The sequence below is a fragment of the Harmonia axyridis genome, chromosome 7 (assembly GCF_914767665.1).
Source record: "Harmonia axyridis chromosome 7, icHarAxyr1.1, whole genome shotgun sequence".
Lineage (NCBI taxonomy): Eukaryota > Metazoa > Arthropoda > Insecta > Coleoptera > Coccinellidae > Harmonia > Harmonia axyridis.
In genome coordinates this window covers 4,107,472-4,132,859 of record NC_059507.1, presented here as the reverse complement: position 1 = coordinate 4,132,859, position 25,388 = coordinate 4,107,472, and the positions used below count along the sequence as shown (strand labels likewise).

The window sequence follows — 25,388 nt, the reverse complement described above, 5'->3', positions numbered from 1 at the left end:
GAGGTCATTTAGTTGGAGAATTGTGTGAATAAGGGGGGGACACGGACGACCTGATTTCTATGGCTTCGACAACGTCCGTACACAGCTCATAAACATTTAAATTTTGAACTCGTTCAGCCGTTACTTTCAGATATGCCTAAAAATTAAATTTTGATTGTTTTTATAATATTTTTTGGAATTGTTGGTTAAAAGCATTAACAAAAAACGGAAATATTATTTAAATTAATTTATTTCCATAGGAAGTAGGAAAATTTTAGTGTACTATAGGTAGTACGCTAGGCATATACACGGCAAAAAAATGAAACTGACCAAAAATGTTAACAAATTTATTCTCTATACTATTACACTCTTTTACAACCTCAAAATGAATATTTTATATTTATGAAGTCAATTTGAACGTGTATGAAATAACACAAAACATTTTACGTGTAGACCAACATCGCACTTTTTACATCTAGTTATTGTTCTTTCATGACAATGCCTACATCTCGTTTGTTTTGGCTGTGGAATAACTAGATGATCTATTCCATCGTTCGTATTATCAGAGACATGAAGATTAGTCATAATATATTCAAACTTGTCCCTGGTCATAGCTTCAGCTACTAGATCATTATGGCTATCTCGTTCTCTTTCCCAATACATTCTCCTCCTTCGTACACAAATATAACCACTCAGTATCAAAATTCCAATGAAACTTTTGATTTCTGATTTTTCGATAATGGTTTTTCTATTTATTTGAGCGGCATATCTATTACTTTCATTCACAATCAAATCAAGAACCTCATCATCAAAAAACCGGCAAAATTGCACCACAGGAAAACTTGAACTTTGATATTTCAGATTCATATCAGAATTAGCAATCGAAGGAAGAATAAGGTCTTCTTTTACCCAATTATAAATTTTCTTCTTTTTGGGGTTAGTTTTCTTTCTATTATTTTGACAAGTTCTTTTCCATATAGAAAGAGGTAAATTATCTTCAGAGGAATATTCGTCAGTACTTTCTGTTTGTATTTCCGCAGGTGCTTGTAATTGGGCACCAGGCAAATTGTTCAAATCCAAGAAATCTTCTTTACCTGAATCTTCATCTGAAACTTCTGTACATGCATTTATCGGTGGAAAAATTGCTACTTCTCTCACATTTTCTATTGACTCATCCTCGATCAACGCGAGTGCTTGTTCTAATGTCAATCCCCTGAAAAAAATGTATTCGATAAAATACGTTATCAATATGCCTAGCGTACTATATTTAGTACACCGGAAAATATCACTTCATATATAAAAAGCTGTTGCTTTTTTTATATTTATTTGTATGCACTCCGAAAGAGACATCTTTTGTGAATAAAAATAACCATACAAAAAAATAATTGAATCATAATAAATGGTACTATATTACTCACCTTTCAAACCGAATCACGTGTTCCGCCATATCTCAGAATTCACAAAACTTAACTGCTCTAAAATTCATGGATACACTTGCCTCGTTGACAAAAATTGTTTACTGGTCTCGAACGTTGCAATATGAACGTAAAAAAAGGTTCGTTTAGGTTCCAGATGTTTTACAATATGCGCACTAGCACGTTTTTTGCCTGTACTATGTGTAGTACGTTAGGCATATCTGGGTTAAGGTTGTGATCATTAATCAAAACAGGTTTTTTACTAGGTACCCATGTTACATTCTTTTATTGCCAAAAATTGGATATTAAGAATTTAGGTATTACATTTCGAACTTAAAACCCCTTAAAACAATTCAACAATTCCTGGACGTTGTTGAAGCGTGTATCTTTCCATGATCAAACTGTAACTGTATTTTGTACAATTCGTCCAAAATTTGAAGTTCCGATGCGAGTGAATCTTTCCAAGGACCGGCCTGGGTTCACGAGCATAGGATTTTCACGGATTTTCATTCTAGACGAGTAACAGACTACACATACGTTCTACACGATTGTTGAAATCAAATAAAAATAATACGTTTATTTGTATTACGGAACATAGAGAGAAACTCAGAAAACAATCCAAATGTTAAAACTAAGATGTCTAAAAACATGGTGAATGCACTCGTCAAATTTTGAATGCAATGACATTCGACCAAATTGAAAATATAAGTTTTAGTTCGTGTCGGCGCCGCAATGTCATACTTGTCATTTCCATCTTTTTGATTGGATACATTAATTAAAGCCCGATACTGACCGATCAAAAGCGACGTGTAACCGAGTATGATCGTGCAAAGTCGTGAAACAAAACACGAAACGTTTACTGGAATGAATTCAAATATTTGTAATAGATAGTGGTAATTCTTTTATTTGTTTCTCATTTGTAAATGTCAGTTTCCAAAAACACAATATTAATCAAGAAAGTTTATTTTATCAAGTCACTAACTTGTAAAACTGACAGTTAACTTGCAAAATTTTTACAAGTTAGTAGTATTATTTACATTAGAAAATTTTGTTTTATCGTCATATAACGTATTTTCCCATATCTTCTACATCATTCATGTTTAAGGAGAGAATTTCGTCACATCGACAACATCCAAAAATCCCAAATATTGTTACAATTTTCGCCAGCAACCACTGGTCATCAGAAGCATGTAAAAGAAATTGTTCAGCATCTTCTTTACTTAATACCTTGGCCTTTTTTGGCGTATAACGCTCATTTTTTCGTTTCAGAAACGCTATTATCTTTTGAAATCTGCAAATGACAAATAAACGTCATATTTTTCAATGAATTTTTTAAGGAAAACAAACCTGCGAACAGGGGCATTTTCTTTCATTTCCAAGCAGCTTTTCAGCATAGACCATTTTGCCCATAAAGTATTAGGGCAGAATCTAGCTGATAGTTGATTCAAGTAGACCAACAAAACATCTTCAGTTACCCCAATCACACTATTTTTGTTTTGCCACTTTTTGAAGTCGTCGTATTCTCGCTCGTACCTTGAAGCTGATTTTGCAGGTAATAAACTTGAAGCTACACTACTGGCTGCCTCAATAATTTCTTTTGGTACATTCATTCTCGCTTTCGCCAAAACAAATGTAAAGAAAAATAAACAGACATGTTCATGGCAACGCTTCCATAGCTTACATAGACTTATATAAATATATGTCTATGATAGCTTACGACATTTGAGACAAATTATTGAGATTTTTTTTGAATTTATCTAACCTTTTTACAAATGAGAAACAAATAAAATATAAAACAATACACGCAAGGTAACGGGTTTTACTGGCTCAAGGAGGTAACTGACTCGCCTGCGGCTCGTCAATTATATCCTCCATTCGCCAGTAAAAACCCTCTTACCTTGCTAGTAATGTTATATACTATACTTTAACGCCCCCTCGTATTTTTCACTTTTTTGTTATTTTTCATTGAAAATGTGCATTTTACAATAATTCTTGATGGTTTTCGATGCAAACACGTATTTTTGCTGATTTGTTGAACGGGATAGGGATAGACATATTTTTCAGAAAATTAGTTATATTTGTATACGTACTATTTGTGGTTGAGAACTTGTTCAATACATCAGAGTTGGAGCCAGTTATTGAAGAGATCAAAGTATTTGCTATGTTTATCCGATTCCGTATTGAACTTTCAATGTGTCCTTCCATTGCATTGATGAATCCTGAAAATATGCCAGAAACTCATCTTCTTTTCTTAATTCCAGCCCATAAAATGAGTACAATATTTTTCATATAGCTATATTCTTTGCTTTTTGAGGAAGTCCATTTTCGGTTATTGTATGAGCAGATGCAATAATTTCGTGTGGAGTATTTTGTTATTCCAGATCTAATTCGCTTGATGCATCCATTTTTTGTTTTGTTTCAACGCCGAATATTGAATCATTCAATTCAAAGATGCATATGACCCCCCCCCCCCTTTGACTTTGTTACTAGAAGAGGTACAAGAAAATGTTTTCTACAAAAGTTTCATGAAATCGACTAGTAATTTGTAAAATGATTTCACAAAACGAAATATACATACAGAGCGGGCAACATATTGATAGCAACTTAATTTTTTTAAATGGAACACCCTGTATATTTTTCTATATTTGACTAGCTCTTTTTCCCCTGATTTCGAATATGTAACAGAAGTAATCAATTTTCAAGTGAAAGGCTGCGATAACTCCCTTTTTTGAGTTATCTCGTTGGCAACGATATGACATACATTTTTCATTATCTATATATTGGAATTGGATCATTTGGATGCAACTCCATATATTCTCTCCGTGTAGCTTTCTTATTTTTATTGTTTCCCACATAAAGCGAAAATATTTCAAATTTTTCCGCTTCTGTGTAGTGCATATTCGATTAATTGTTTTATTCAATGACAAACGTATGTTTGTAGCCAACGAGATAACTCAAAAAAGGCATTCTGAATATCGCAGCCTTCCAATTGAAAACAATTATTCAGCTTGCCAGGTGGTTCTTAGAATTTTAAACTCTGTGGTACTCAGAATAAGGAAGATAGGCCAAACATATGTTATATATTCGAAATCTGGAGAAAAAGAGCTAGTCAAATATAGAAAAATATACAGGGTGTTCCATTTGAAAAAATAAAGTTGCAATCAATATGTTGCCCACTCTGTATATATTTTGTTTTGTGAAATCATGTCAAAAAACACTAGTCGATTTCGTTAAACTTTTGTAAAAACCATTTTTTTGTATCTCTTCTTGTAACAAAGTTAAAGGGGGGGTCAAATTATGGTGAAAAACCCGGTACATCGGAGCCTTCAACCCCTAAAGAATTCTTATGCGCCCAAGCTCAGAATGACACTATTTGGCACGGCGAGTTAGCCCAGATTATATGGGTAAACGTGACGGTGCAATCATCAATAGGTCACGGTGTCAAAGACCTGACAAGCACCTTCATTCGGAAGGTAGGCCGTTGACTCCATAAAGTTGAATAATCGTTCGGGGGTTGTGATTACCTTTTGGATTTACTCACGCTTCCGTACAAATATGAATGCCATTACTGTCCTCTGTGGTACGTGCGGATTTTGTGAGCATGATTGATGTGACGTTTTGAGTTCTCGAAAAGAGTATAATGTTCTATGGTCGAGATATATTGAGTTGATATCTGGGGTGCAATGCATATTGCACTTCGAATATAGAGGTTGATTCACCGCGATAGTCGATTAGACCTTTATAATAAAGGGTGTTTTTTTAGAGCTATAGAACTTTAAATTGCAATAAAACAACGATGGATTATTCGATTGACATGAATTTTATTTATCCGCAAGATAATCTTGTGGCATTACATTTTAAATATCATTTCTGGCATATGACCGCCACGGCTGGCTCGGATGTAGTCCAATCTGGACGTCCAATTTTCGATGACTTTTTCCAACATTTGTGGCCGTATATCGGCAATAACACGGCGAATGTTGTCTTCCAAATGGTCAAGGGTTTGTGGCTTATCCGCATAGACCAATGACTTTACATAGCCCCACAGAAAGTAGTCTAGCGGTGTTAAATCACAAGATCTTGGAGGCCAATTCACAGGTTCAAAACGTGAAATTAGGCGGTCACGAAACGTGTCTTTCAATAAATCGATTGTGGCACGAGCTGTGTGACATGTTGCGCCGTCTTGTTGGAACCACAGCTCCTGGACATCATGCTTGTTCAATTCAGCAATGAAAAAGTTAGTAATCATGGCTCTATACCGATCACCATTGACTGTAACGTTCTGGCCATCATCGTTTTTGAAGAAGTACTGACCAATGATTCCACCAGCCCATAAAGCGCACCAAACAGTCAGTTTTTCTGGATTTAACGGTGTTTCGACATACACTTGAGGATTAGCTTCACTCCAAATGCGGCAGTTTTGTTTGTTGACGTAGCCATTCAACCTGAAGTGCGCTTCATCACTAAACAAAATAAAATGGACGTAGTGCGCGATATGTATTCCGTACAGAACCATTATTTTTGAAATAAAATTACAATATTTGCAAGTGTTGTTCAGGCGTGAGTCTATTCATGATGAATTGACAAACCAAACTGAGAATAAATCACTTAACAGCTGTTAAATCGGTCGCCATCTTGAACACTAATGCCAACTTAAAGTTATATACCTCAAAAAAAAACACCCCCTAATAATAATAATATGGTTTATTCTGTAAGCTACAGAGTAGAAACATACATATAATCACAGAGGCGTGAGTTGTACGTGACTTCTAAATAAACAAAATATAATACAGTAGCCGGTATTCAAATAATTCAACCAATCAAAATCAATTTCCAACAACCTATCTCAACAAAAGATATAAAAATTATCAAAACTTAAGACTACATCATCCACAGTAATGATCACTAATGAGTGCAAATTTCTTACATATAATATATCACTAACAAGAGCTCATTCTTATGGAAAACAAATCATGATTTTGAGCTGAAAATTTGCATATTGGGGTTTGAGACAATGATCTTTCCCCCTAAAATATTTTCAGATCTCTACAACTTCCGGTTATACCGGAAACAGACTACTACTTCCTTATTTCAAATAGCACATTCAGTATATTATTGCATCATTAGATAGCTCTTTTGAAGAAAATTTCGGCAATATGCCATACCTTAGGTAGAACTCAATGGTTTATGAGTTGATGGGATTCTTATAAAAAAATGGTTGCGACGAGGACCCACATTTTTTTAATATTTCGGCAGAAAAAGCTTTTTTCGAAGAAACCTATTTTTTTTTCGATTCTGTGAATACGTAGTATTCTAAGACTGTTTGCGGCTTGGACCAAAAATGTACATGGTGTTTAAAAGAAAATCATCAACTTGGACACCTCAAATTCATCAAAACTCAAGATTTTCAAATTAGAACTTATATTTTTTATTATTCCAGTCGATTCTACGTACAAAAATAGTAGGGGTTACTTGAGCAAACCAACTACTAAAAAAAATACTTTAAGAGTTATGAGGAAAAACCGCAATCTATAACTGTGTGAAGTAGTCTGCGACTTCCGGAAAATACAGAAAGAAACTAAAATTCGATGTTTAGTAAATAATCAATTTCATTTCGCTTTAACAAATACTTTTATGCATAACGAAAACTTTATAGAAAATTCCATCAGAGTTATTCAAAAAGTTTATTTCAAGTCGTTATATCCATCTCCCTTATCGAAAATTATTAAATTTGAAAGGTTAGCACCGGTTAATTTTCATCAAATTATCCTGAACCATTTCGCTCAAACTTTCAATTAATTTTTAACTAGCTTCTCGATGAAGTTTTAATGTAGGTCAGCACTTGAGTATGCGACATTTGACATTTGATCTTCCATGTCGTGCAATAATAAACAAATTGATCGAACGAATGCAATTTTCAATTAGTGATTTGAATTCAATCTCTTTGAGAGGTCGTTCATCGAAAACAATTGCAATGTCTGTTATTTTTTAATTATGAGCTAAAAATTATATCAAATGATGAGCATCTACCTATCTGTAAGGATTACGTGATCAAATTCAAGAACGTACGTCCGTCTGGCCGTAAACAAGATAACTCTTTAACCCAGAAACTTGTTCATTCGATTTTTGGTTTATTATTGGGAATATATTTCCAGTCAATGGTTTCTTCTAGGCCTCACTCACATAGTGGACATTCAATAGAATGCCATTTAAAGAGCGTACTATTGCAACGACCATGACCAGTGCTGAGTCGATTTGAAGTACACCAAATTTTCCTAGGGAGATCGAAATATAAAACTTTTTCTGAAGAGTCAACGATTAGACTCTTGTTAAAGACATTACTAGAATTCCATTCCGAACGACAAATTTCCTTGTCACTTTCATTAAATTGACGAAAAGTTGCTCTTTGAAGAGAAAAAATACAGTTGAAGCAAAATCTTGGCTTGATGAAAAGTTTTTGAGGTCTGCACCAGGAAAATCAAATATCATTGAATGGTATGCTAAGTTTAAACGTGGTGAAAAGAGCACCGAAGACAGCGAATGCAGTGGACTCCCAAAACAGGCTGTCACCGACGAAAAAATCAAAAAATTTCACGAAATAATTTTGAATGACCGTAAAGAGAAGTTGATCGAGATGCAGACATTGTGAAGATATCATCTGAACGTGTACATCATATCATTCATGAATATTTGTACATAAGAAAGCTGTGTGCAAAATGGGTGCCGCGCGGGCTCACAATCGATCAAAAGCAACAACGTGTTAATGATTCTGAGCAGTGTTTGAAGGTGGTTAAGTGCAATAAAACTGAATTTTTGCATCGATATGTGACAATGGATGAGACTTGGCTCCATCATTTCACTCCGGAATCCAATCGACAGTCGGCTGAGTGGACTGCACACAATGAACCGAATCCAAAGCGAGGAAAAACCATGAACAGCGTTATTGGATTGATTAGAGGATTGATTCGTTAAAAAACGGCCCCCATTTGAAGAAAAGAAGGTGCTGTTTCATCAAGACAATGCGCCGTGTCACAAATAAATGAAAACAATGGCTAAACGGATGAATTGGGCTTTGAATTGCTTCTGCATCCACCGTATTCGCCAGATCTGGCCCCCAGCGACTTTTTTCTGTTCTCGGACCTTAAAAAAATGCTCGCTGGAAGGAAATTTTGCGCCAATGAAGAAGTAATCGCCGAAACTGAGGCCTATTTTGAAGCGAAAGACAAATCGTACTACAAAAATGGTATCGAAAAGTTGGAAGATCGCTATAATCGCTGTATCGCCCTCGAAGGCAAATATGTTGAATAATAAAATCGAATTTTGCCAAAAAAAATGTGTTTTACTATGGAACACCGGGGACTTTTCAATTGTCCTGTGACAAGTGCTTTGATCACCTTTCGTTTTTGTTGTGGCTGGTAATTAGAGTTCTTGTGTTGGGTGAAACCTGTGTTCTGGTCTTTCGTGTGTCTTTTCTCTAAAACGGGTATAAATAGCAGATCACCATCGTTTAGAATTTTTTTTTTCGGGTAACTTATGTGAAGGTGTGGATCTAATGGTTCCAGTGATAATTCTCATAGAAACGTTAAGAAGTGCATCAAATAATAGACTAAAAAAAAGAACATAAAGAAAAGAAGTAATGGGTGTTTTTTTTCGAGGTATATAACTTTAAGTTGGCATTATTGTTCAAGATGGCGACCGATTTAACAGCTGTTAAGGGATTTATTCTCCGTTTGGTTTGGCAATTCATCTTGAATAGACTCACGCCTGCACAACGCTTGCAAATAGTGTAATTTTATTTCGAAAATAATGGTTCTGTGCGGAATACGTATCGCGCACTACGTCCATTTTATTTTGTTTAGAAATGAAGCGCACTTCTGGTTGAATGGATACGTCAAGTGTATGTCGAAACACCGTTACATCCAGAAAAACTGACTGTTTGGTGCGCTTTATGGGCTGGTGGAATCATTGGTCCGTACTTCTTCAAAAACGATGATGGCCAGAACGTTACAGTCAATGGTGATCGGTATAAAGCCATGATTACTAACTTTTTCATTCCTGAATTGAACAACCATGATGTCCAGGAGCTGTGGTCCAAGAAGACGGCGCAACATGTCACACAGCTCGTGCCACAATCGATTTATTGAAAGACACGTTTGGTGACCGCCTAATTTCACGTTTTGGATCTGTGAATTGGCCTCCAAGATCTTGTGATTTAACACCGCTAGACTACTTTCTGTGGGGCTATGTAAAGTCATTGGTCTATGCGGATAAGCCACAAACCCTTGACCATTTGGAAGCCAACATTCACCGTGTTATTGCCGATATACGGCCACGAATGTTGGAAAAAGTCAACGAAAATTGGATTGGATTGGACTACATCCGAGCCAGCCGTGGCGGTCATATGCCAGAAATCATATTTAAAATGTAATGCCACAAGATTATCTTGCGGATAAGTAAAATTCATGTCAATCGAATAATCCATCGTTGTTTTATTGCAATTTAAAGTTCTATAGCTCTAAAAAAACACCCTTTAGAAATCCTTCATGGATATCGGCCCTCAAGATCATTAAATATCATAATAAAGACGTAACGTTTAATGTCCTCTTGCAAGTCATGAAATTTTGAATCGATAATCCTGGCGGATTGTAAAATATCAATAGAATGGGCTACCGTATTGTAGCGTGGTTGTGGGTGCAATGACCCAGGAAAAAACCTCACCGAGGGGTGAATAAACATTTGGCCCAACTTCCACTGGATGGAACGGTTGTTAAGGAAATCATGAAACCTAGGCTAATGTCCCTTGAATTGCTCGTTACGATTTGTGTATGCACTTTTGGTTCGAATTTCCATCGATCATTACCTGTGACATTCTATTTAAAACGAATCGTTGGAATAAAGCTATATAATTTTGTGGTTATCAGGAACTGTTGGTCGGAAATATATGAACTAATCTATTTTTGAATTAACCGCTGTTTGGTTTCATTCCTGACCTACATTATGTATACAGGGTGTTAGTGAATAAGGGCGAGAAACTTTAGGGGGTGATTATGCTTGAAAAAATGATGAAAAATGCTTTCTATTCAAATATTCAATATTCAAATGAAATTTGATGGGTTTCAAGAGATGAAAACTGCACTTTTGTTAACATGGAACTTATAATTTTATGTATTTCATCAGCGTTAATGATGATCTCTATATTTTTGGAAAAAAAATGGTACGTCACTGAAATATTTCAAGTAGATATAATTCTTGAATTCTTCATTCAATTTGTGACAAAATATCATCCATGCCTCCTTCCGTATTAGACACCATTTTTATGCAGATCAACATCATTTTTATTCAATTAATTAATCAATCATCAGATAGTTCTTGATGATGTATTTAAGTTGAGATAAAAATGGCACCGAATACGAAAAAAAGACATGGGAGATTCACAAGTGATTTTAAGTTAGAAATATCTCAGTGGCGTCCCATTTTTCTTATTTCAAAATATTGAGAGTATTAAGATGTTTGGTGCGCTTTATGGGCTGGTGGAATCATTGGTCCGTATTTCTTCAAAAACGATGATGGACAGAACGTTACAATCAATGGTGATAGGTATAGAGCCATGATTACTAACTTTTTCATTCCTGAATTGAACAACCAAAATGTCCAGGAGCTGTGGTTCCAACAAGACGGCGCAACATGTCACACAGCTTGTGCCACAATCGATTTATTGAAAGACACGTTTGGTGACCGCCTAATTTCACGTTTTGGACCTGTGAATTGGCCTCCAAGATCTTGTGATTTAACACCGCTAGACTACTTTCTGTGGGACTATGTAAAGTCATTGGTCTATGCGGATAAGCCACAAACCCTTGACCATTTGGAAGCCAACATTCACCGTGTTATTGCCGATATACGGCCACAAATGTTGGAAAAAGTCATCGAAAATTGGACGTCCAGATTGGACTACATCCGAGCCAGCCGTGGCGGTCATATGCCAGAAATCATATTTAAAATGTAATGCCACAAGATTATCTTGCGGATAAATGAAATTCATGTCAATCGAATAATCCATCGTTGTTTTATTGCAAGTTCTATAGCTCTAAAAAAAAACCCTTAACATACCTATAATTTTTCATTTAATTAATCAATTATTATCAATCATTAGAAAGTTCTTGATAATGTATTTGAGTTGAGATAAAAATGGCGCCGCATACGAAAAAACACATGGAAGATTAGAAAGTGATTTTTAGTTCGAAATAACTCAGTGGCGTCCCATTTTTCTCCTTTCAAAGAATTGAGAGTAATAAATAAATTGTCAGTTTTTAGGAAAACCCCCTTTTGGCAACAAATTGGGCTGGATATTCTCAATAACTTGTTGGAAAGCTTGCAGAGAAGCAACCAAGCAGATATATTGATGCATATGGAGTTCATACTATGTATTGAGGAAGAATACAAGTATAAATTTCTGAAATTTTCAGACTTTTTGGTTTTCTGTAAAATTTTATACTTTTTCAAGATTTTTTTGATATCTTATTATTCTAACTCTAACCTGAAATACTGTATATATACATATTTGAATAGGAAACAGTCATTAAAACACAAATTACTTCTATATTCTTAACTTTTTATTCCGCTTCAAACAAAATAATCTTATTTCATCTGGTCTCATCTCAGCCGACGACAGTAGAAGACTTTATCGTCCAAGAATATTTTATTAGGATGAATCCCTCATTTCATGAAAACCTTGCCGGTTCGTTCATTACTTGGAATTCGCCAGAAAGAGAATCTGGAACACAGGATGTGAATTTCAGATGTTCCATTTCTGGAAGACCTGTTTCGCATTTCCCAGTTTCAATTGTAGGTCCTCATCCATCTAGATTGAGATCAGAATTAACTTTATCCATTAGGATATTCGCAGAAAAATAATTTTTTCCTTCTTGATATTTTTACAGCTTCAAATTTATATTCATTAATTTTTTTTTTATACAAATTCACATGTCGATTTTTGTTTTAAATACAGGTGTTCCAAGTTCGAGTGTCTATTGGAGGTACCTATAGGTATACATGGAATAAAGTAAATATTTTCAATTTGCGAATGAAAAATGAAAAAAATTGGTAATTTTTCGGTTTTCCCAAAAAAATTGATGATATGTACTTTGTAAAGTCCAGTGATATATTTTTAAAATATTCGTGAAAAAAAAAACTCACCAAAAATCATTACAAAAAGGATAAAACCATAATGTTGCGAAAGTCATCGTACAGTGCTGTCCTCTACTTATTTGCTTAGAAAAGAGGAATATGATGAAGTGAATGTAAAAAGTTTGGTCATCGCAGGAGCGCTGGAGAGGAAATGAATGGGTACCAAACTCTGACTGATACGCGAAAAACTACGTGGTGGTAATCCCTCTTAAAATGGGAATATTATTCGATATTCTCTATATTCAGCTAAAATATCATATAATAATATTATTATATGTATATATAATATATATGTTGGCAACTTAAGTGATTCCGGTTAAAAAGTTATTTATTTTTCTCTGATATGATTGGATGTTCAATTTTGAACGACTTTCTGTTTCAATTGTAGCATTATTTAAAATTGTCTCTTTTATTATGTGCATTTACTATCGTATGAATTTAAAAGTAATTGATTGATCGTTACTTTGAAGTTTTCAGAATGGATGGATCATGACAAAGGAGAAAATGATGTTGGTAAGTGCAATTAATTTGTTTATGATTGTAATAATGAGAATTCTGGAAAATTAATGATATATATTCGAATATTATCAAGTAGCTCGATACAAATGGGAAAAAACTGTTCAGAATACCAAAATAATCCATAAATTGCAATAATTCTTTCATCGAAGATTTAAAATCTATAATGGATGATTTGGAGATAGAAATTAAAATAGCAATAGCTCCCCAAGGTAACAATAGGTACAAGAATGCAAGTGCACTCTAAAGCTCTTGTCGCCAAGTTAGTGCTTATCTTGAAATTTTTTAAAGATTTTTTAATGACTTCGAATTCTTCTTCGTTCTCTATACAAATCCTTCAATTTGATTCACCTTTTAGTCGAATTATCTGAACAATCGCTTCAATGTGTTCGATCTCAGCAGACTCACACGCACACCCACTTTCATTGCTGGTGAATGGCTTGTCTTCTTCCTTCGGGATGAACAGTGTACTAAATTTGAAACCAATCGATGTGAGACAGGCAGATTAATGCCCTCATTAAATCAGAGCATGTAAGATCCAAATGGTATTCTTTTTCCAAGTGTGAATTCACTGAGAAAGATTTATCGAGGGTGTAAATATCTCAGCTCCTCTAATTTATTATCAGTGATACATTTTGCATCCCTTGAGCATTTTATTCCGGTCTTAGAATACTAAGCGAGAAAAAATATCGCATTTTATCGTTTAGAACAGTAACGTTTATGCATTTTCAATAATACTGTTTATTCGTTCAAATTTCTGATTTTAAATTGTGATATATTTTCAAATCCACAATTTTATTTAATCGTTATGAATGTATATTATATTGAATGAAATATATTTATTTGGGTGATTCCCGATTAAATATGCAAATTTGAATATTTGGAATCGGATATTTTTCCCAATTTTCGAATTTCTATCAAGTAGAATATTTATTATTTTCTGTATCTACCTGCTGAGATCTAAGGTATGGCAACTTTTGCTCTCCTAGTGTCATCGGTTGTTTCACGTCGTTTGGCGCGCTTGAAGTTTGTTTTCTGAATTTCTGATATACAGGGTGGCCATTTGAAAACGAAACAGACGAGATTACAGACGAAATAAAGTTTTTCGATAGAAATGCTCGGACAGGTCGATTTCTGTTTCGAGGGGGACAACTTAAGATGTAGGTTACGGACGCCTACCGCTTCAACCCTTGCTACTACAACCCTCACCCCCAAATTTTGAATAGGGAAGATGGGGTGAGTGATACCTCATTTGAAAGGTATTTTTATACTGATTTCAGCACAGTAATTGTTTTTTCATTTTATGCATTAGTTCTCGAAATATTCTTAACTAAGTATTTGAAAATGAAGTAGTGTTTTCATGGCACTTGTAGTGTTTTGTGAAAAATCGACATTTTGAGCTTCAAAACAACCATGACTGTGGCTTCCTTCTTAACTAACTAACGCATGAATATTTCGAGAACTAATGCATAAAATGAAAAAACAATTACTGTGCTGAAATCAGTATAAAAATACCTTTAAATTGAGGTATCACTCACCCCATCTTCCCTATTCAAAAATTGGGGGTGGGGGTTGTAGCAGCAAGGGTTGAAGCGCTATGCGTCCGTAACCTACATCTTAAGTTGTCCCCCTCGAAACAGAAATCGACCTGTCCGAGCATTTCTATCGAAAAACTTTATTTCGTCTGTAATCTTGTCTGTTTCGTTTTCAAATGGCCACCCTGTATTTAGATATTTATTTCAATATATTTAGAGTTAATATGAAACGTTGATTCACTATGCGACCTAAGAAGTGCGTTCTTTGTGGAGAAACTCGCAAATTGAGTGAAATATCGTATGAATGATATGTGTTCATTTCCGCGTGCTTCTTGTCAAATTTGATAGTTCATGTTGGGGACAAATTTGCTCACTGAGAATGACATATGCTCCCTCTATCTATGTTTATTACTCTGAGGACAAATAAAAATTACGTCAATACCAAAAATGAGCAATACACGCCTCAACAATAATTAAATTGCATTAAATTGTTAAAATTCACTACAAAAAATGTTAAAATTGAAGCACTTTCTAGGCCGGCAATATTGAAACTGTTGAAAAAGTTCGAGCTATCGTGATACGTTTCATTTCCCCTCGCTTCTTGTCAAACTTGATAGTACATGTTGGAGACAAAATTGGCTTACTGAAAATGATACTACATCCCTTATAGATACCCATTCCCTCAAACACTGAATCATTTTCGTAGAAATATCTAGATGAAATTGAAACTGAATCCAGCCAATTCCTGATCCTGACGATAAAATAGTAATCCTATCAATTTCCAATCAACTGAATTAATTTCTGCAACTGCGCCACAATTCGTCAATAAATTTATTTTCCTTTCGTTAAACATCCACTTCATTAAGATGATTAACATCCTTGTTTTCCACAACATGACCCTCAATTTCCTGCTCTTAGGGGTGTCTAGTTGAGGTTAACTCTCCAGCAGTTTGTGGAAAACAAACAGAGCAAATAATCTTCGTTATCGATCGAATTTTCTTTCGTAACTGGACCTTGTGATGTGAAAAACGAGAGAGGCACTGACGTGAGATCTGGAGGAACCAACCATAGAGAAATCAACATAGATAGAGGAAGTATATGCAATTTTTACATGTCCCCAACATGGTTAGTTCACGTTGTCGAATTGTGATATATTTTCAAATCCACAATTTTACTATATAGTTATAAATGTATATTATATTGAATGAAATATATTTATTTGAGTGATTACCGATTAAATATGCAAATTTGAATATTTGGAATCCGATATTTTTCCTAATTGTCGAATTCATAATAAGCACAATATTTATTATTTTCTGTGTCTACCTGCTGAAATCTAAGGTTTGGCAACTTTTGCTCTCCTAGTGTCATCGGTTGTCTCACGTCGTTTGGGGCGCTTGTAGTTTGTTTTATGAATTTCTGATATATTTTGATATTTATTTCAATATATTTTGAGTTAATATGAAACATTGATTCACTATGGGACATAAGAAGTGCGTTCTTTGTGGAGAAACTCGCGAATTGAGTGAAATATCGTATCACTTAGATGTTTTCATTTCCACGCGCTTAATGTCAAATTTGATAGTTCATGTTGGGGACAAAATTTCCTTACTGGAAATGACATATATGCTCCCTCTATCTATGTTTATTACTCTGAGGAAAGAAACAACTTATCTGTTGTCATAGAAATATTGGAATATTTTTCGATATTCTTCGTGAATTTTCACTGATTCTGGTACAGTGATTAACACAAAAATTCCACTTAAGATTTTAAATCATTATTTTACATCTATTGCAAATCACATCTCCATCGAACCACCGAGGTCAGAGCCACACTGAAAATTCCAAATTTCCAGATTGTTTTGTGCGAGAGTTATCGTAATTACGGTGAGGACGGACGACCAGAATCACAGAACGAATTTCACAGAACGATCTGTTCGTGGAACGCCCTCTCAAAAATTTAACATTTCGCTGTAATGAAAAAAGAGCTAAATCTCTCTCCATGAGAATCCAATTTCTTTGTGCTCTAAAGATGATTGATCCACTCCTCGGAATTGATGAGTGGGTCTTGCTATAAATCACTCCAAGACTATACCAATTAGAATTTCCATTCGTTGAAGAGCTACATCAAGTATGAATAGATTGTTGTTGCTCTAGTGAAATGGGTTCATTCGAGAGATTTTCAATCATAAACGGAAAACGGTATTGTCCGTGGAAATTTATGAATACCTCCTTTCATTCTGGAAATAACAGAAGGGTGGAAAGCTTATTTTCCCTTTCACGTAGAGTTTTCAGTGGTGTTAATGAATAATTAGTTGAATTATAATGAATGTATTGAAAATTATCGATGATCTTAGGCAAAGTGCACCTCAAGTTTGACCTGCTTTTGAGCGTTGGTTCTCCGAATCGAACGCTCTATCATTTCGTCACACTGTCTGTAATCTTGAAAATTGTCTGTAGAAACATTTTGTGAAATTTGGCCAGAGATAACTTGGGTACAAAATCTGTAATCCATACAAAACCTTAAGGTGTCTGGGTACCTTTATATAGGGTGTTTTATTTCGAGGTATATATCTTTAAGTTGGCATTACTGTTCAAGACGGCAACCGATTAAACAGCTGTCAAGTGATTTATTCTCAGTTTGGTTTGGCAATTCATCATGAATAGATTCACGCCTGAACAACGCTTGCAAATAGTGCAATTTTATTTCGAAAATAATGGTTCTGTGCGGAATACGTATCGCGCACTACGTCCATTTTATTTTGTTTAGCGATGAAGCGCACTTCTGGTTGAATGGCTACGTCAACAAACAAAACTGCCGCATTTGGAATGGAGCTAATCCTCAAGTGTATGTTGAAACACCGTTACATCCAGAAAAACTGACTGTTTGGTGCGCTTTATGGGCTGGTGGAATCATTGCTCCGTACTTCTTCAAAAACGATGATGCCAGAACGTTACAGTCAATGGTGATCGGTATAGAGCCATGATTACTAACTTTTTCATTCCTGAATTGAACAACCATGATGTCCAGGAGCTGTGGTTCCAACAAGACGGCGCAACATGTCACACAGCTCGTGCCACAATCGATTTATTGAAAGACACGTTTGGTGACCGCCTAATTTCACGTTTTGGACCTGTGAATTGACCTCCAAGATCTTGTGATTTAACACCGCTAGACTACTTTCTGTGAGGCTTTGTAAAGTCATTGGTCTATGCGGATAAGCCACAAACCCTTGACCATTTGGAAGACAACATTCGCCGTGTTATTGCCGATATACGGCCACAAATGTTGGAAAAAGTCATCGAAAATTGGACGTCCAGATTGGACTACATCCGAGCCAGCCGTGGCGGTCATATGTCAGAAATCATATTTGAAATGTAATGCTACAAGATTATCTTGCGGATAAATAAAATTCATGTCAATCGAATAATCGATCGTTGCTTAATTGCAATTTAAAGTTCTATAGCTCTAAAAAAAACACCCTTTATATAAGGTTGTGGAACAAAATCGTGTGGGAATATCTCAGTTTTACACAGATTTTATGGTTTTATGTCAATATGTTGTACTTAAAAGTCTTCTCTCATGGATTTATTTTCTATCTGTCAAATTTGTTATACAGAAATAGATGCAATAATGTATAATACTCATATAGAAGGATCACTTCAACACTCGTTCATTCAAAAACTCGCCACTACGTAGCTCGTTCTTGAATTTTGAACTCATACAAGAATATCAATGCCTTCTGCACTTGCATTATCATATCTTTTTCCTAGCAATCGGAACTGTCTTTGCAAATAATCAACAAAGCTAGATAGTAAAAAAAGTAATAATAAATAGGATTGTTATGATTTCCTCTTATCTAAATACGAGGAAATACAATATATAATTGTACACAATCATCGATTGAAACCTGCAGGAATATTTCCTATGAAGTTATGGTTCATTGAAAATCCTTACAGAAACTTGGCTGGGTTTGGGCAGGAAAATAAGGAACGGAGAAAATGAAAGAAATAACGAAGATACCCACTTGGTTCATTGCACTTGCACATCTATTCCTGATAATACCGTCTGGGATCACTGATCACGATTCGTCTGGTGAAACATGAATAATCCTTTATTTGGTGTCTCGACAAGATTTCTACTTTTCATTCATTCAGTATTCCTCGAACGATAACTGGGATCAGAAGAGCACATGACAAAAATGTAGATTTGGGATTGTTGGGGTTGGAAAAAGAAGAATGTTACACTATCGAATTCGGTATTAGATAATAAACTACGGTTACAGGGTGTTATGTTCGAATCTGAGGAGTTGTATGCATCTTGTCCAAAAATATTTACCTGGTGAAACTGAAATTTTGATCTTATTCAGCTTCAATTCAAAGGAATAATGTCAGAGAGAATTCTGGGTGATACAATATCTAGCTTGATGTGTTGACTATTTATTTTGATGTTTAAACTATGTAATTGGTATTCAATTGAGACCTTGAGAATTGGAAATTCTCGTAAAAAGATATATCCACAAATAATGTAAGAAATATATGAGTATCCTTATAGATGATAAAAATTAAAATGATACTTTCTTCAACACAGTAGCATTAGGTACTTAAAAACACATTAAAAGTGAAACACAAAATTAACAACTCTTATCTACAGCGTGTAGACTTCAGTCTCCAAATTTAGGTATGTAATTGGAATCATTGACTGATGGAGGTGGCTTTTGAAGTTTATCCATTCCAAAAGCTTTCGTGAAGAACCTATCGAAAACACTAGTTATCTCATTGAACACTTTCTCTCCTTCAGTTGGAGCTCTCTTGCTCGGTTGTGCTATAACAGTAACACAAAATTGTAGTGGTGCTTCTCGTTTTCTTCTTTTGCTTCCAAGATCTGGAATAATCCTTGGTGTGGTTGTTTCAGGAGTTAAGGACCTCATAGTAGTATTCTGTGGATCATTCGAAATAATTGTGTTGTTGACTGTTCTCACATTTCCTTCGATTGTTGTGTTAGAAATACAAGGAATGTTGACTGTTGTTGTCTGTCCTTTCGCGATACCTTTACATTCAGGAGCTTCGTTGTTCTCGCAAGGTATTGTGCTCCTTACACATCTCATGTTGGGTTGGTCCGTACAAGGAACTGTGCTGGAAGCAACCACGACACACATAATTTGACCACTTGCAGTACAAAGGGAAGTTGTGTTAGCTGGACATATTTGGGAGCTATCCCCACATTGTATTATAACTTTTGTTGTTACTGTTTGCTGTCTTGGAATACTCTCTCTATTATGGTAGTAATGATGGACAGTGTAGTGATCGTATCTTGGGCTGTAACCGTCGTAGAAGCTATGTTGATGGTGGTAGTAGGTTGGATGTGAGATTCTTCCTAGATTGTAACCTAGATAAAAGCCTAGAGCTGTGCTACCCGTATCCCTGTGGGTATAGTGATAAACGGGATAGCTGGGAGGTGCCCAGTAGTTTGGAGAGTGGTAGTTGTTGATGTTGTACACTTTGACTTTAGTGCCACCGGCAGATGGTACTCGTACAGGGATGCTATATGAAGGTTGATAGTGTTTTGGAGTGTAGACGCCTGCATTCGTGTATCCAGGGTATGTTGGACGAGGCCCTGAAAATTGGATAAATTGAGAGAAAAACGAAAAATTAATTCCATAAAACAATATCAACCCTTAATGAGTTATGATGAAATGAGTCCATCAATTGAAAATTATTATTATAGATATGTATATCCTTTCTGACTTTCATTTATATATTAAATGGACTAGTTTTCATTTTTTTGTTAAGGATTAATTCTAAAAATTTAAGTAAAATGAAACAAAAATGTGGAAAAATCATTGAAATATCTCTAGAAATGAAAAAGTTATGGGACTTTGAAGTTGCGCTTGGAAGAATAATTTCATAGTACGCTGCGTCTAGTGTGTGACGTCAAGCCACTTACATGAGGCGACTGGTATTCGCAAAGTGCTTACGAATTCATTGGTGTACAATCACTTGTGCCGTTCGTGTCGTGTTTTGTTCGTTACACGATGGCTGAAATAAAAAAAAAATCCTACAAATATTGTATTGTGCCTATGTGTGCAAGCACGACAATTAAAAACCCCAATAAATTGTTTTTTCATGTACCAAATGACATGAATCAAAGGAAGAAGTGGTGCAAATTAATGAGGCGTACGACACTGTACAACTATAAACGATGCGAGAGCCTTGGCGCGGCTAAGTATTTAAACGTAATTTATGGTGTAGCGATCACAGGCAAGTGGCGTGACGTCACAGACGAGTCGGAGACCAAAGACGTTCCGCGCTAAAATACGTAAATTTAAATAATCTATTTCTCAGTCATTTATTGATGGATTTTCAAATTTTTTCACTGATTTATCAGTTTTGCTATATATTTTAATTCTATCGTGTCAAATATAGTATTATCAACATCACTAAACTAGTCCATTGGATTATTTGATGTGAGGGGCTTTTCTCATTTTTTCAAACACACTATGGTAAATATTCAAGACTCACCTGTAGGATATCTCTGAGTTGGATATGGCGTTGGATATCTTGATGGCCTACTTGTTGGATAATGTGTTGGAGATGGTCTGAAAGTAGGAGAAGGCCTGTAGGTCGGAGCATGTGTAGGGAATGGTCTGTATGTTGGACCTTGAGTTGGATATGGTCTGTATGTTGGACCTTGAGTTGGGAATGGTCTATGTGTTGGAGCATGGGTTGGGAATGGTTTGTATGTTGGAGCATGGGTTGGGAATGGTCTATGTGTTGGAGCATGCGTAGGGAATGGCCTATATGTTGGAGCATGCGTGGGGAATGGTCTGTGTGTTGGAGCATGCGTGGGAGATGGTCTGTAGGTTGGTCTGTGTGTGGGAGAAGGCCTCGGGAATGGCCGATATGGTGAAGGAGAGGGCCTTCTGGAAGCTGAAAAAAAATTCATTCGTTTATTATTTAACTTTTCATTTTTTCAGACCAATAATATTTCACGTTTTCAATAAAAGTTGATAATGATTATTTCCAAGAAACCTCATTATGTTTTAGATCAGAATTCGATCTTTGAAAAACGTTTAGAGGCGTCTCTGACGAATAATTCAGGAGATATAACGATTTTTGGAGAAAAAGTCAATTTTTTCCCAAATTTTGAGTTCAAATTTCCTCAAAACCGTGAGCTCTAGGAAGAATCAGTTAGCAGTGCCAAAATCGACGACCGCTGATTAGCCGAATTTCGATCTCACCTGAAAAATTTTTTGTCGATAAATTTTCGTAAAATTCTCCATACCTAACACTTAGAACATTGAAAAAAATAAAACTTCATGGGAATATTGTATCATTTTATCGATTGATTCGTCTACATATGTAGATAACGAAAATGCTTGCAGTTGGGCGATCGGTACAATATTTCAGAAATTATAGGTAAAAGTCTGAATTTTTAGTGAAAAAAATCGATAATATTCCCGAGTCTGTCACTTCTCCTGGGCGTAAGCTACGCCCTTGAAACCTCAGTATGTTTTAGATCGGAACTTGATGTTTGAAAAATGTTCATTTGAGGGGTCTGTGACGAATAATTTAGGAGATATAACGATTTTTGGGGGGAAATCCAATTTTTTCCCAAATTTCGGGTTCAAATTTCCTCAAAACCGTGAGCTCTACGAAGAATCGGTGAGCATTGTCAAAATTGATGATCTCTGATTAGCCGAATTTCGATCTCACTCAAAAATTTTTTTGTAGAAAAATTTCCGTAAAATGTTCCATACCTAACCCTTAGAAAATTGAAAAAAATAAAAGTTCCTTCATGGGAATGCTGTACCTTTGTATTGATTGATTCGATTACGTAGATAACGAAAATGCTAGCAGTCAATTATTTTATGAATAATAAGTAATTATCTGAAATTTAACAAAAAAATTGATAATTTTCTCGAGGTTGCCATATCTCCTGGACGTGAGCTACGCACTTGAAACCTCACTATATTTTATATCAGAACTCGATCTCTAACAAACGTTTTCATTTGAAAGGTCTGAGGCGTTCCATACTCAAAACTCAATCTGTATATCGAACAGCATTTTTTTTTTGCTTTCAAGGATGGTGTCTTTTAAAATCTGATGTAATTTCATCCAAAAATTCCGCCTTTGTATTCACCTTGAATAACCGTCAATATGATCAAATGAATGTAACAATATACGTTGTTATTGTACAGCAGTCATTAGTTAATCTTTTTTGAGCTTCTAGAACACGCATTATATAAATCCAGCGTTGTATTTCTCGGATTCATTTATAATGGGTTTTCCAACTTCTGATGCACACAATTCATTCATGAATTCTACGTATGAAAATAATATTAACTTGATGTGATAATTCAAGCGAAAAAGACTGCGCTTATCATAAAAAGAATGGGGATTTTGAAATCGAATTGGAAAATACAAAATCATATATTCCTTCGAAACTCTTGATATTGATGACGTTTTTAGCAACATATTTATCATATGTGATTTATGTTATTTTTGTCATTGAATATTTTTGAAGAGATAAAATACATGCCTACTAATTTGTTTTGTTTCATATTATTTAGTAGATATTTAATCTGAAAGAGTCTGTTCTATTTAAAATTCAAAACAAGGAGAGTTTCTCATTGATAAAATATAGTTTTTTTTCTATCGGTATCCTTTTCAAAAGAACTGGATTAAATAACATTATTCGTTATATATATTATCTGATGATGTTATAAACATCATTTGTGAAAAATATAGCAATTATTTACAAGTCGAAACGTTAAAATCCCAAATCAAACTTGTCTTTTTAAGTTCACAAATATTGTCAAGTTCTCTTTTTTGCAATTTAATCTGTGAATATTGCTTTCCATCTTAAATTCAGCAAGGGAATTCTAGAATCACAAAATTTTATCTTTATTTGTCAACTTTCAGGAAATGATAAATGTTGTGTTATTTTGAAATAATTGAACTACGAACTCGAAGATATTGAATATTGATAAGAAAACCTATATTTCAAACATAAAATAAGGGCCTATTAATTTTCAATTCCGAAAAATACATTTTCATTCTACATATTATTATATAAACAATAATCTATAACATTTTATATTTACAAGTTGGATAAAATAAATAAACATTTCTGTGCATATTTGAGATACTGTAACAATAAAAAAACTTACGTGAAGGCCTTCTGCTTCCCCAGCATTCGTTTTCCCTGATGTGCCCCGCTACCACTAAAAACAATATCAGGTACCCAAACGTACCCGACTTCATTCTGCTTGAATAATATACACTGTTTCGCAAATATCTTTAAACTCACTCTGCGATAGGAAGATAAATAGTTATTAAATGATGATGTTATCCATGCTTCTCACAAGAGGTCAATATTTGGGATAACCTAGTGGTATCTGAGAAACTGGTTTATGTTGTGCTCTTCGTTGTATTCTTTTCCTCTGTGGTCATTCTCGGAGAACTGCTAGACGTATTTCATTTGCTAAATGATTCACTTTTAAGCGATAATTTGTCGTTAAGGCGGTTGTACATCATGAAATCAAATTGTGTGAACGAATGATTAGAATTTAATTCTGAGATTCAAAAATAAAATATAGGATTCTTCGATTATAGGAGTTCTCAAATGATGATGAATAGAAAATAAATTGAATTTTCAATAACAACAAAAATATTAAGGTCTATATACATATATAATATTCAGCAATATGATTTGAGTAGATATCGGGTTTTTCACCATAATTTGACCCCCCTTTAACTTTGTTATTAGAAGAGGTTTTCTACAAAAGTTTCACGAAATCAACTAGTGTTTTTAAAAATGATTTCACAAAACCAAATATGTACAGGGTGGGCAACATATTGATTGCAACTTCATTTTTTCAAAAGGAACACCCTGTATATTTCTCTATATTTAACTAGCTTTTTTTCCCTGATTTCGAATATATAACATATGTTTGGCCTATCTGAGTATTCTGAGTACCACAGAGTTTCAAATTTTAAGAACCACCTGGCATGCTCAGTAATCAGTTTTCTAGTGGTAGGCTGCGATAACTCAAAATGCCCTTTTTTGAGTTATCTCGTTGGCAATTTGACTATATGTCATATCGTTGCCAACAAGATAACTCAAAAAAGGGCATTTTGAGTTATCGCAGCCTACCACTAGAAAACTGATTACTGAGCATGCCAGGTGGTTCTGGAAATTTGAAACTCTGTGGTACTCAGAATAAGAGATATAGGCCAAACCTATGTTATTTATTCGAAATCAGGAAAAAAAGGAGCTAGTCAAATATAGAAAAATATACAGGGTGTTCCATTTGAAAAAATGAAGATGCAATCAATATGTGGCCCACTCTGTATATATTTCGATTTGTGAAATCATTTTAAAAAACACTAGTCGATTTCGTGAAACTTTTGTAGGAAACATTTTTTTGTACCTCTTTTAGTAACAAAGTTAAAGGGGGGGTCAAATTATGGTGAAAACCCCGGTACATATATAGGTTGTACCAATTACTTTTGTGGTTTTATTTAATAATAAAGTTATGTAACATATTGAGAGAATACCGAATTAAGCCAGTTGGATTAAATATAAATTACAAACGGTTAATAATTATAAAATACTGGATTGACTCGGTTATCATTTGATGACAATTCATTTGAATCAAAATTGAATGACAGACTGCTTTCACTTTTTAATTTTCATAATTTTTTTGCTATTCAGTAGCTTAATTCAGATTCTACAATTCAAACAATTAAA

The 25,388-nt window shown here is 34.8% G+C and overlaps 3 protein-coding genes across 3 annotated transcripts in view; 1 reads left to right on the top strand and 2 right to left on the bottom strand.

Moving 5' to 3' along the window:
- Positions 1–25,388, top strand: part of LOC123684502 (transient receptor potential-gamma protein) — a 138,382-nt gene that overhangs the window by 16,082 nt on the left and 96,912 nt on the right. Inside the window, exon 2 of the mRNA XM_045623788.1 lies at positions 13,052–13,094. Coding sequence (XP_045479744.1) covers positions 13,064–13,094 — 31 coding nt within the window. The 5' untranslated portion in view covers positions 13,052–13,063. The remainder of the gene's footprint in view (positions 1–13,051; positions 13,095–25,388) is intronic.
- On the bottom strand, positions 5–1,426 carry LOC123684484 (piggyBac transposable element-derived protein 2-like). Its single transcript, XM_045623769.1, has 3 exons — positions 1,398–1,426; positions 427–1,192; positions 5–136 (listed from the first exon to the last, which is right to left on the bottom strand). Exons 1-3 carry the CDS (start codon positions 1,424–1,426, stop codon positions 5–7), a joined length of 927 nt encoding a protein of 308 aa, XP_045479725.1.
- Positions 19,057–24,080, bottom strand: LOC123684506 (DNA-directed RNA polymerase II subunit RPB1-like). Its single transcript, XM_045623795.1, has 3 exons — positions 23,806–24,080; positions 21,155–21,562; positions 19,057–20,249 (listed from the first exon to the last, which is right to left on the bottom strand). Exons 1-3 carry the CDS (start codon positions 23,897–23,899, stop codon positions 19,297–19,299), a joined length of 1,455 nt encoding a protein of 484 aa, XP_045479751.1. The 5' UTR covers positions 23,900–24,080; the 3' UTR covers positions 19,057–19,296.

Bases quoted from the DNA above. Each gene is read 5' to 3' on its own strand.
- LOC123684484 (XM_045623769.1), bottom strand. From the start codon at position 1,426: ATGGCGGAACACGTGATTCGGTTTGAAAG. The intron at 1,193-1,397 runs GTGAGTAATATA...CATTTTTTTCAG, and splicing joins CACGTGATTCGGTTTGAAAG to GGGATTGACATTAGAACAAG. The intron at 137-426 runs GTAAAATGTTTT...TTTAATTTTTAG, and splicing joins AGTGCGATGTTGGTCTACAC to GCATATCTGAAAGTAACGGC.
- LOC123684506 (XM_045623795.1), bottom strand. From the start codon at position 23,899: ATGAAGTCGGGTACGTTTGGGTACCTGATATTGTTTTTAGTGGTAGCG. The intron at 21,563-23,805 runs GTAAGTTTTTTT...ATTTTTTTTCAG, and splicing joins GGGAAGCAGAAGGCCTTCAC to CTTCCAGAAGGCCCTCTCCT. The intron at 20,250-21,154 runs GTGAGTCTTGAA...TCCAATTTTCAG, and splicing joins AACTCAGAGATATCCTACAG to GGCCTCGTCCAACATACCCT.